Source organism: Vulpes vulpes, chromosome 4 (assembly GCF_048418805.1).
Source record: "Vulpes vulpes isolate BD-2025 chromosome 4, VulVul3, whole genome shotgun sequence".
NCBI classification, from domain to species: Eukaryota; Metazoa; Chordata; class Mammalia; order Carnivora; family Canidae; genus Vulpes; species Vulpes vulpes.
In genome coordinates, this window is record NC_132783.1 from 96,008,805 (window position 1) to 96,021,450 (window position 12,646).

Here is a 12,646-nt window from a genome sequence, read left to right on the forward strand (position 1 = left end):
AACAATTGTTTGAATAATGCAGAGGTATGTGCATGCGGATGCTATGTGCTTTAGATTACCAGTTCACCAGGCTTGCTGCCCTTTCAAACCACCTGAAGATCTTGTAAGAACCCCGATGCCCAGGGTACAGCCCTTACCAATTGAGTCAGAACATCTGGGGGCCCAAGGCAGTCCCCAGTATTTCTTAAAAATCCCCAGATTGTCCCATTTGCTGCAAAGTTTGAGAGGCACTCACTGCATTAGAACGCGTGAAGCATGGGGTGGGGGGACATGCTGCCCTGTGAGGACACACACAGTGGTTCTGGGTGGTAGGATGGAGACTTTTTGTCCTAGATCTCTATAACATTCTCCGGACACCCGCCATGGAGGTGATTACTTTGCTCTCAAAATGGATTTTGGCCGCGAGTCAAGAAGAACTCTCGCTTCCCAGCTAAACGATGGCAAATCAATTTGAGGTCTCGGCTGGAGCTGCTGATTAGGGCTGGCAGCCAGGGAGACCTCTGGCTGTCACAGCCACCACAGGACTCAGCCAGGCCTTTGAGTGGAAGTGGCAGGCAGGTGCTGGGGGCCAGCCGTGGGGTACAAGAGCCCAGCCTTCTCTTGAGGGGCACGGGAAACCTAGATGGGGCTGCTGTCCAGTTTGGGAGTACAATCCTCCTTTTATTAGGGCAGCAATATTAATATAATAGCATTAGTCATCATTTATTGAGAATGTGCAATTTGCTGGGCACTTTAATACATTTGTTGCAAAGCTGGGCAGAGCAAGTATTATTATCTGTTTGTATGGAGGCCCTGAGATAATGTGCTCAAGATCAAATGGCTTCAACATAACAAGTTAGGCTTATAGCCAAGTCTATTTGGGAAAAATCCAAATGTTGTCTCATGATGCTCTGCTGTGTGTTTGTGTGCATGTCTGGATTCTTAGCTCCCATGACCATATCAGACTCAGGTTTACAAGGCAGGGCCTAGCCCAGTGTTTGGCCATGGGGAGGTACCCTGGGAAGAGTTTGCTGAAGGCAAAAAGGAATGAGGATATGTTTGCTGAGTGGATGGATTAATGAAGGAGTATTTGCTGACTAGGGGCTGAAGGTGGGTGGAAGGATGCATTTTGAGGCAGACAGCCTCCAAGATAGCCCCCAGCTCCCAGGGATCTTCCCTCCTGCTGTTCATGCCCTGTGTAGGATCCTCCCACACTGTGACCAGCAGAATACTGCAAAAGTGATGGTGTGATTTTTGAGGGTAGGTCGTAAAAGACATTGCATCTTCCACCTTGCTCTCTTGGATTACTCACTCCAGGAGAGACTGGCTGCCATATTGTGAGGACACTTAAGAAGCCCTTTGGAGAGGGAGCCTCCTGCCAAACAGCTGGCACCAGTTTGCCACCAGTGTGACTGAGCCATCTTGTAGTTGTATCCTCTGGCCCCAGTTAAGCCTTTATAGATGAGACCACAGCCCCAGCTGACATGGTAACTGCAACTTCATGAGAGACCCTAATCTAGAACTACCCAGTGAAGCCACTCCAGAATCTTTGACTCTCAGAAACTGTGAGAGAAAAATAAATGCTTATTGTTCTAAGCCACTGAATTTTGGGATAATTTGTTATGCAGCAACAGATAACTAATCACATTGCTAAGTCTCTTTTGAGCTAATGAGAACTTCCTGGAAGAGGCAGTTCTTCCCTCCTGTCCCCCTTCTCACTTGCAACCCCTGCCTCTCAGCTTGTTTTGTATATATTATGTGAAAAGACATGAGAGTTGGTTTTAAATCCAGGTTACCAGTTTACTATTTAAATGACTTAAGGATTTTTTTTTTTTAAGATTAATGGGTGGGGGGTTAGGAAGAGAAGGAGAGGGAGAATCACAAGTGGGCTCCATGCTGAGTGTGGAGCCTGACATGGGGCTTGATCTCATGACCCTGAGATCATGACCTGAGCTGAAATCAAGAGTTGGATGCTTAACAGACTAAGCCACCCAGGCGCCCTGGGTGACTTGAGGATTTTTACTGAAATTAATTCTTCTCCTTATCTTTTTCATTCCTTCTTTCCCATTTCCTATTCTCCTTTTCTCATTTGCTTCATCAGTCTTGCCATAGTAATAGTAGCATTTTGTAGCAGTGGCTGTCATTATTTCTGTACCATTATGTGCCCAGGCACTGTGCTAGGGGATATCTACAGACATTATTTTATTTAGTTACCTTAATGCCCCTGGTGGTGGTGGGGATTATTATACTTTTATTTTATTTTTACTTTATTTATTTTTAAAAAAGATTTTATTGATTTATTCATGAGAGACACACAGAGAGAAGCAGAGACACAGGCACAGGAGAGGGAGAAGCAGGCTCCATGGAGGGAGCCTGATGTGGGACTCGATCCCGGGTCTCCAGGATCATGCCCTGGGCCAAAGGCAACACTAAACTGTTGAGCCACCTGGGCTGCCCTATTTTTACTTTAATTTCAGTATAGATAGCATATAGTCTATGTTCATTTGTTTTAAATAGGTAAGGAAACCAAGGTCCAGGGAGTCATATACCAAAGACCAAACAGAAGGAATCAAGATTCCAACCCAGGTTTGTCTGAAAACCAAAGCCTATGCTCATTCCCATTGTATGCCTCTACTTTTGAGCCCCAGTGTTGTCATATGTAAAATGAACATAATCCTGACTTCATAGATGCCTGTCAGGATAAGCAGAGGTGGTGCCTTTAGAGCATCAACTCTTGCTACATTAGAGCAACAACTCTTGCTACAGCATGTTGCAGGGACTGAGGAAGTGGAGGCTTCCTTGCTCTTCCTCCCTTTTCTTCTCTCTCCCCTGACGTATTTAAGATGGGCTACTGTAACCCTCATGTAGAAAGGGTCATGTCATTGTCTGTTAATGTAAGAGCAGCAGGGAGTTGATGAGACCGGTGGGCCTGCCCTGGGATGGGGTGGATGCCAGCACCTGGAGTCCAAAGCTATGGTAGCACCAGCAACTCTGGTCCTACCTGGTGACCCTTACTTCATGCTAGCCATGTGCCTGGGGTGGAGACGTGCTTTCCTCAGCTTACCCAGAGCTGAAGAAAGGGTTGAAACCTGTATTCAGATCCAGGTCAGTGCCTATAAATAGGCCATTGTGTGAAGATGGTTCCATCTGGGGAATCCCAGCTGAGAAAACATTGTCTGGGGTTGGTGAGGGGTATCAAATCATCTCTTAGTCCAGGCAAGAAGCCCCAATTAATTACAAGTGCTAAGTGAGTGGTCTGGAAGCAGGGTTTTGCAGTCAATTAAAGGGATGCTGGAGGAAGCTTCATTAACCCCCTGCCTCCTGGCAACTTTTGGTTTAGGAGAAAGAAGGCCCGTGTCCAACTGTAATGAGCTCTCTCACACTGGGGAATGCAAGCAGAGTGCCCTCTGCCCAAGATGGCACAAGAGGGACTCCTGGGTTGTATGGAAGGATGGATTCTTGACTTCCTGTGCTTAGATCTTTGTAGTAAGTAAAGTAAATGGTCGAGACATTGCTCCATTTGGGGGCCAGCCATGCACAGTGAAGTTTGTGCTTTCCCTGTCTTTCTCTGGCATGGACAGCAGACTGGTCACTAGACTGTCCCTAAGTGCCTCAAATCCAGAAGCTCCAAACCAAACTCATTATCTTTTCTTAAATCAGTCTCTGCCAGCTTTCTAGATCTTGGAGAATGGAGCCACCCAAGATGGAGATACAGGCTTTGGCCTCAGCCCCTTCCTCCTCCATACCCCACACGTCTCGTCCTCAAATCCTGCCAGTTTGCTCTCCTATGTCACCCCCCAGTCTATCTGCTTCTCCCAGGCGCTTTGCCTTTGCCTAAGGCCAGGCCTCACAGTCTGCAACCTTGACATTGTACCAGCTCCTTCCTGGAGCCCAGTTCCTCCTCCTCACAGCCCTAATGATCTTCCTCGATCTGCAAATCTGATCATATCACATCTCTGCTCAAGACCCTTCAGTGGCTCCCCATGGCCTACAGGGAGAGCCTGAGTCCTTTCTCCTGGCACCCTGATTGCTGTTCCCAGGCTTTCAACTTTTCACCAAGAATGTAATAAGCTCCTACAGATGTCCTCTGCTTCTCCCTCCCTGATACCCACCACCCATGTGGACTACATTTGTCTCCTCCATGCCCTTGCCCATGCCAACCTCTCTGCTTAGAGTGCTTTCCTTGCCACCAGGTTGACTTCTTGTGTAAGACTCATTTCAAATGTTGCCTCCTCCTGGGAGCCTTCCCCGATCACCGCGAGTTTGCCTGTGTCACCACACCTGTTATGGTGGCTAATTGGACTATTTCTCTATCTGTTTCTCCCATTAGCAGGGAAATTTCTGGTGAGAGGGACTGTGTGATTAGTGTTGTGGGGCTTAGTCTCATGCCTAGTAAGTGGTGGGAGCTCAGGAAGAGCTCTTTAAGAGAGAGTTAGGACTGAGGAGAAAACCTTCAGGATTGAAAGTAAGATTTCCCCACTAGGGCACAGGGCACTGTGGGGTGCCACTGAGTGGGAAGGAGGGACAAGGCAGGCAGGGAAGAAGCATCTGAGTGTCTGGGGCTGGATTGTTTACTGAGGGGGGTACCTGGGTCTTGGGAAGACAGCATCTGGCATGCTGAAAGAACACACATGGACTTCCAGGGAAGCCTAAATCCCTCATGTTCCATTTTTCTCCAATCTCCAGCTTGGAAGGCCCTCAGAGCCCAGCCCCTGGCTCTGGGAATGGCTTTGGTCTTGAAGAAGCCTGGGAAGAGCCCACTGTTGGCTCTTAATTCTGCTCTGACACACTTCCTCCACCACTCAGGACCCTGTGGTAGATGACGTTTGGCTCCTCTGAGGCCCTGCTCAACTCCTGCTTCTTTGTAGGGAAGGGGGGAGTTGCTTCAGCCGCTGTGGGGGCAGACCCTAAGCAGTCACCCAGTGATTCCTGCCCTGCTATTCACATCATGTGTAACCCTCTCTATATAGGTATGGACAGGGCCTATAGGTATGGACTTCTAACCAAGAGAATACGGCCAAAGTGATGGGATGTCACTTCCCCAATCAGGTTACATAACACCGAAGCTGCCATCTTACCAGTTGATGTTCTCTGTTGCCTTCTTGGCTTGCACACTTTGATGAAGAAAGCTGCCATGTCATGAGCTGCCCTAATAGAGGGTTCCACATAGTGAGAAACAAAGGACAGCCTCTGGCCAACAGCCAGCCAGGGACTGAGGCCCCCAATTCAACAGGAACTAAATCTTGGCTACAATCACATGACCGTGGAAATGGTCCTCACTATCAGCTGAGACCCCAACCCTGGCCCACACCTTGACTGCCGCTTGGTGAGAGACACTGAAGCAGAGGTGCCTGGCCTCCTATGAGAAACTGAGATCATGAACATGTGTTGCTTTAAACCACCAAGTTTATGGTAATTCGTTCTGCAGCAGTAGATAACTAATGTAGCCTCCTGTCACACACTGAGCTCCCCTGGCTCTGAGAGTCCAGGAGACCTGCTACCCTTAGTGCAGTGAGCCCAGAGTGATGGGCTACTCTGGGAGAAAGGCAAGATGGGTGATGTTAGGGCATAGAAGAGAGAGGGGTCAGGCTCTGCCTCCCCTCCCCCTACTGTCTGGTAGGTACAGAGAGCTGAAGGAAAAGTGACTGTGGCCACCAAGTTGAAGAGACAGAGATTGAGTGCTTGGACCTTGAGCTAGCGTTGGGGTTCCTGAGGACCCTCTGCCGTGGGTGCTGGGAGGCCCCTGTAGAGCTCCCAAGTTAGAGGGAGACATTGCAGTGACGTAAATTATAGTAGAATTTGCAAGGTGCCGTTCACTGAATGCTTGGCACGCTGTCCTAAGAGTGTGAGTGTGTGACCCCATTTACTCCTCACAACTGTGGAGGTCAGAACAATTATTATCCCATTTTACTTGTGAGAATATACTCAGAGGGGTTAAGTGGCTTGTTCAAGATCACTCTGCTGGGTGACAGAACCCACCAGCAAACCCAGTGCTGTCTGAGCACGCAGCTCTGATGCTCTGTTGTGAGCATGACAACAGACTGCTGTGGGCAGGGGGGTGGGGCTGTGTCAGGGCGGCCTTCACACAGGTGGTGACATCTTAGCTGGATTTTGAGAAGTTCAACAAATATTCCGGGGAGCTGGAGGGAGGGTACCATTCATTCCTGGCAGAGGGGTGGAGCCTGCAAACAGCATGGTATGTGAGAGGGTGCTTGGCTCAGAGTTGGGTGTGGGTCTGACCTAGCACGTTGGGGTCATATCATACAGGGCCATGTTGACAATTTTGATGTTATCTTATAGGCAGGTACTTTCCTAAAGACCATTGAAGGGTGTTGGGCAAGGGAGTGACATGGTTAAGTTTGTTGTTTTGCTGTGTCTTCTAGGTGTGGTGAGGTGGTGGGGAGAAGATGGACAGAGGGCAGATACCGATGCTGGGAGGCCAGTGTGTGACAAGAAGGAGGTACCTAGCCACATAGAGGAAAGATGAGGCCCAGCTTAAGGCAGGGCAATGGTGGGGGCAGACAAGGGTGAAAGGGGGTTCTCTTGTCTTGGCTTAACAAGGCCTGGGGAGTGTCTGTGTCCAGGAGCAATGCTCAGTGGCAACCTGTTTATGTGTCCCCAGCTCCCACACATGGCCTGGCACACAGTGGGAACTCCCTCAGTGTTGGTGGGATGACTGGTGACCTTTGCCTACCCATGGGACCTGGCTTCATGTTGGCATGCCATATCCCGAGGAACTTTTGGAGAAGGATGGCCAGAGATGGGGTATGGGGTGCAGGGCATTGTGACCAGGCTGCAACACTGGCTCCAGGGGTTCGTTGTGCCTTTTACTTTGAGGGGCAGGAGGTGAGTGGCCCTGAATCTCTGGATCAGCCCTGGATTCTGGTCTCAGTTGATTTCTGGGATCATTTCCAGTGTCCCAACCAGACATGAAGGTAAAATGGAAGGTATTCTAGGGCCTCTTGAGCATTGCAGGTCAGCCCCCCTTCACCTCAGCTGGTGCCCTGTGTAGCCCTGGTGATGCCAATGAACAGAAGAGGGCAGACAGACCAAGAGCTGCTGTACAAGGTCTTTTCTTTGTTGTCATGGTTGGTTTGGTACATCTTAGCATCTGCGTCATACAAAGGGGGGAGCAACAGCCATGGCTTTTGGTCAGGTTCAGGGGGCATGAGAGGGTGCCCCTCCCCTCCCCCCAGGCACTGACACATTTAAAGAAAGCAGAGCAACAAGGACACAGCACAGATGTGGGAAAGGGATTCCCCCGCGAGAGCAGGATGGTCGTCCTCACCTGGGTCTCACTGGGGCCCCCACCCTGGGGCCAGCACAAGCACCTCCTGGTCTCTCCCTAGTGAAGACTGGGTAGCAGGAGCAGGGAAGAGAGTAGGGGATGGGTCAGGGAAGGCAAGTCTTCAGGCCTGGGAGGCACACCTCCCCTGAGCCATCTGACCCCCAGCTGCCTTTCCAGTTAAGGGCTTGTAGGACCCTAGGATGGAGCAGTTGGGTGGTGGGGTGGGCAACCCTGCCAGCTAGGTGCTGGGGGCTCTTGGGGTTGGGGTTCTGCTCACTTTACTCTAGCCATAGCCTGTGGGGTAGCTTCTTTACCCACCTGTCCTACCTGAGATGGGTGCTGAGATACTTCATTCTGTTCACTGTCTCTCCCCTTCTCTCTGTCTCTCTCTCCCCACCTCCCCCCGCTGTCTCCTCTGTCTTTCTCTCTCTCTCTCTCTCACACACACCCGACTGAAGAGGGTCTCTGGACTTCCTGCTTGCCTTTGGAGAAGACCCCACACAGTTTTGCCAGTAAGGACACCTTCCAGGAGCTGAGAATGTCCATGTGTGGAAGTCCTGGGTCACTGCCAGCACCCAGCATGGGAGAAGCCTTCTCCCTCCTCTCTGATGGTGTGAGCTCCCAGGCATGCACATCTGGCAGTGGCCTTCCCTGGCAACCACGCATGCCCACATCAGGTGTGCCCACTCCCTTGCATCTCACTGTTTTTGCCATATCTAAATGATTGCTCCTTCTTATTTCCCTAGCTGGAGAATGTCTCCCTGATATGTTGTATGTGTGTGCTGAATTCTGGGACCACTCCCTCCCCATCCTAGCCTCCTAAGTGTATCATATGCACGTTGCCCCATTTATGTGAGATAAACTCATCCCCCTCCCATCTAGTGGGCCACACACACCTCCCACGCCAAGTACATCATGTGACCATCCCTTCCCTGCTAGAGGACATATTTACATACATATTTTGTTTCCCCTCTCCCTCCACCTGAGTGTGTTGCACACAACATCTTCACTGGTCACACCTTAGCTTCTTTCCACAGTCAGGTCTATATCAGTAATGACAGTCATCATGTCTCCCTGGACCTGACAATGATCACCTGGCAGTGGTTAGAGGAAGGCATGCCCAATGCTGAAATTGTCCCTTGCTCCCACTTCCAGGAAGACCTCTAGTCCTGCTTCTCAGGAGTAGGCCTGAGGAGTCTGGAGGAATCTAGGCTGTGCACCAGACTAATCCAGCCAGTCTGGAGAGTGCTGTCCTATGGGAAAATCCCTGAGCCTGCTCTGGGGGTACAGGGGGGCTGTGGAGGCCACCAGGGACATCCTCTGAGGGCCTGGGGTCCCTCAGGTCCACCGGGGATATCTTGCACAGTTGAGTTCCCCTGCTCTTCTGAAGCTTCCAGAGCCTTGGTCTCCACTGCCCATCTGGCACCCATTGTTCCCTGGCACTACCTGTGAGATCTATGTGCCCCTGTCAAGGGGCAGACTTTTTTGAATACTTGGGATCCACATCTGTGCCTGGGTGGGGCTCACACACAGGGTCTGGGAAAGCCTGGGGCCCCTGGACTGGGCCCTGCCTGTCTCTGTCCTTGGACCCCGGGGCTCTAGAGAATGACCATCCTGCCCAGGAAAAGAGACACAGACAAGCAGACAATAGGGGTGCGAGGTGGCTCCCCATCACAGACACAGGCACAGACACAGGGATACAGGGGAGGGGGCGGGGGAGAAGGGCAAATCCAGGGAGCTGGAGCTGCTGGAGCCCTGCTCCCTAGAAAAGGGACAGACCAGGGGATTTTTCTGGTTCCCTAAACATATGGATTGTTTTGTCTCGTCTTTAAAGTATTGCAGTCTAACTGATATGGCTTTAACTATTGGAAACGGACAGAGAGGACACATGTCTCTCTCTGAAATAAAAGCATAAATCCACTAAAATGGAAAACCTGCAGAATGCAAACTGGGGTCCATGGGGCAGGAGCTTCGGGGGCAGGCAAGTCGCCCCCTCCCTGGGCCCTGCTTTGGGGGTAGGCCCTGGTAGGGGCCCAGAATGGCTTCTCGGGGCACTGCCAGGTCAGTCCCAGTGGACTTCTGAGGACCTCAGGCAGGAACCCCCTAAGGGTGGGAGGACTCTAGGCCAAGGACAAGGTCTCCTGTTGGATGTGGCCACCTATGACCAATGGTTTTAGGGCCAAGACGGGGGGGGGGGGGGGCATCTTACCTAGGTTCTTTCTCCCCAAGCACACATTCTGCACACAACTACCTATTCAGAGCCACACACATGCACACAATAGTCTCAGCACATCTGACGTTCTCTCAAACACATACTTCTACAAAATCTAACACATATCCATCTCTCCAGACGTGCATGCCATTTTGAAAACACATGCAGACACAAGCTAACACATGCAAATTCTACGACACATACAAGATGGCCAGAGAACAGATATGACACAATCTCAATTCATACACAGCCCATCAAACAAGCACACATACACAAGGCTGCCTACCATACACGATCTCTATCTAACACAGGGATGCAATTAACATACACACACAATCTCAAGACATACCCACACTCTAACAACACACCTATATGTACAATCTTTGGACACACAATGCTGATGCAGTCTTTGCCATACACACTCATGCATGCGTGAACACACATTTTCCTGTCTCATTTGCTCCACCCCCTCCCCTACCAGTTCTTACACACCTGCCTGAACAGGAGGTCTTGACAGTTCAGGGTGGGGCAGTGTGGAACAAAGGCCATTTTCACACATCCAGAGGAGAGTTTGTTCTTGGCCAGTGAGATGAATGAACAGATGCCTTCTGTCAAGTTGGAACTGGCTTCTCCCCAAAGCTTTGGGGCTTTGGCCAGTTAGGGTCCTCCTGGGGACCATGGGGCCCTGGAGGCACATGGACAGGATGGGGTGGGGAAGAGGGGTGGATAGGAATGGGGGCAGCTTGGCTGTACCAGTGGTGGGGTCCCATGGCATGGGCCATCGCTGCCCAATGGCTCCAAGTATTTTCTGGGGGTCTGGGCAGCCCCTTGGCTGGGCAAACGGGCCTAGCCTGGCAGTGGGGGCCCAGGACCTAAGTGGAATAGGGGGAAACAAGGGGCTGCTCTACCCTGGGGCCTCTCTACATATGAGTTAAAGTCCAAAGAGGATCCATTTGGAGGGACCGAATTGGCAGGGGCTATGCCTCCTCAGGTGGGGGTTGGGAGAGGAGTGTTCCTGGGGTGGGTGTCATCTCAGGGGGAGGGAAGAAGGAGAGCCCCAGCCTCCTGCCCAGACCTAGGCCTGGCCAGAATATAGCGGGGCCTCTCAGGCAGGGTCCTCACAGGGCAGGCTTACCCTGACTCCCTTCCTCAGGGCCAGGCCACTCAACGCCCCTGCCCTGACCTAGAGGCCCACTGTGGGTCAGAGGCCAAAGGTCGGCATGCTGGGCAGGGCTGGAATGTGTCATTACTTTGGCTGGCTGGGGACGGTGGTCCTCCTGGCAGTGGGGTGCATGAAGGAATGTATGGGGATTACCACACTAGCATAGACCTTAGGCTTCTGGAGGGGGCCCTCAGTGTCTCTGGCACTGGGTTCAATGCCCCCTACAGGGGGGAAGCTGCCTTCCCTTTTTCAAGCAATGTGGAAGTGAGGTGGGGGCTGGATACCTTGGGATGAAGGGTATGTGAGAGAATACTGAGAGGGAGGAGTCCCTGGCCAGGGAAGAGGGGCAGAGGTCAATTGAGGTTTTCCCCTTCAGAACTGAGACTTAACTGAATAAAAAGAAAAGAAAGAACAAAACAAAACAAAAAAAAGTAACAGGTGGAGTGGGAACAGAGCAGGAGGGCCAATTACTTCTTGAACATGTCCTGCAGTGGCCCCGGGAGGTATTTGAGCACCGTGTCCAGGATGCTCTCCTCTTCTTCCTCCTCCTCGTCCCCGCAGCCTGCAGGGATAGCCTTCTTGGGTCGGGTCAGGCTCCCCTCACAGGGCTGCTCCAGGGCTGCCTTCTCCTCGGCCTCCTTTTCTTCCTTCTTCTTCAGCCCGTACTGGGGAGGAGGAGGGCAGACATGAGCATGAATGCAACAAAGAGAGAGCTGGGTGGGTCTCAAGATCATGGAGGCTCAGCTGGGGCCTCTCATGGAAACTCCCCAAGCCTCAGTCCTCTCATCTATAAAATGGGGATAAGGATGCCTTCCTTATGGGATTGTGCCTGTCTTAACAGGTGCTCCATAAAAGAAAGTCAGTGCATAGGGTTTACTTTAAAATTAATGCCTGTTTGTAATAACTTCTCCACTCTTTTGAAATCCCCCAAGATTTGACATCTGAAAATCCTCCTATATGTTTGGATGATGAAACTTGATTTGAGCTAATGGGATGCCTTGATTTTTTTTCCCCCAGTGGTGAGACTAGACATGCACTGAACTGTTTGGCATAGGTAGCAGCAGCAGACCCATTGAGAATGACTTGTAACAGTAACAGGTGCTCAAGGCACTACTGTACTTCCCTAAAATTCCCAAATTCTGGATGGTAAACATTTGGTCTCAGCGTCTTGGGTACAAGATTGTGGACCATAGCAGCAAACATTAGGGAGCACTTCTCATGTGCATTATCTTATTAATCCCCATAACGCTCCTTCCAGTGAGGTTTTCCTGTGATACTCCTTTTACCCTGTGAGGAGAGTGGCGCTCAGAGAAAGCGCGGTCTAAGGTGAGAGCAGGGATTCAGGGAAGCCTGTGGCCGGGCTCTGAGGGGGACGGGCTTGACCTTGGTGCCTTCTACTCTGCGGGCGGTGGGAGGTGCCAACCTTGTCTCGGATTTGCTGCCGGACCTTCTCACGCTCAGCCTCCATGCGCGCATGCTTGGCCTTACGCTCCTCCTCCTGCTGCCGCAGAGCCTCCTGTCGCTCCTCCTCCTTCTTCTGAGCGTCTGGGTCCTTCTCCTCCTCTCCCCCCAGCATCTTCCCCATATCCTTGGTGGCCCCTACAGTGGATGGTTTGGGGAGGGAGAAGGTGGGGTCAGGGTGGGGGGACAGGGTTGGGGATAGAGGAGGGCCTTGGTTCTCTGCGGACCCCTCCCATCTGGTTTGGGACCTGGTTCGGGAGTGAGGGGTGCTGGGCTCGGGCCTCACCTCCAAGGGCCTGCTTCATGACAAAGTCCATGACTCCAGCTCCAGTTAGTGTGCCCTAGTGCGCAGCCGAGTTTGCATGCAGTGCTCCTGGCAAGGCCTGGTTCAGGGAGATGTGTCAACCTGCAAAAGAGGAGTCGGGGATGAAACGGGAGAGGCCTCTGCACAGACAGATGGCAGCCTCACCCTGGTTCAAACCCTAGGCTCCATCAGCTGAGGCCAAGACCCAATGCCCTGCCACCCTTGGAAAGAAGATGGAAA

At 51.6% G+C, this 12,646-nt stretch overlaps 1 protein-coding gene across 9 annotated transcripts in view; it reads right to left on the minus strand.

Moving 5' to 3' along the window:
* Window positions 1-7,036: 7,036 nt before the first annotated feature.
* Window positions 7,037-12,646, minus strand: part of CPLX2 (complexin 2) — a 203,937-nt gene continuing 198,327 nt past the window's right edge. For 8 of the 9 annotated variants that reach the window (XM_072756559.1, XM_072756558.1, XM_072756560.1 and 5 more), the window contains 3 exons: window positions 12,389-12,508; window positions 12,065-12,240; window positions 7,037-11,306 (listed from right to left, as the gene is read on the minus strand). In XM_072756559.1, the coding sequence (XP_072612660.1) occupies window positions 11,109-11,306; window positions 12,065-12,240; window positions 12,389-12,419 (405 nt within the window). In that variant the 5' untranslated portion in view covers window positions 12,420-12,508 and the 3' untranslated portion in view covers window positions 7,037-11,108. Of the gene's footprint in view, window positions 11,307-12,064; window positions 12,241-12,388; window positions 12,509-12,646 lie in introns of those variants that run through there. The other variant, XM_026006776.2, reaches the window with a different exon arrangement.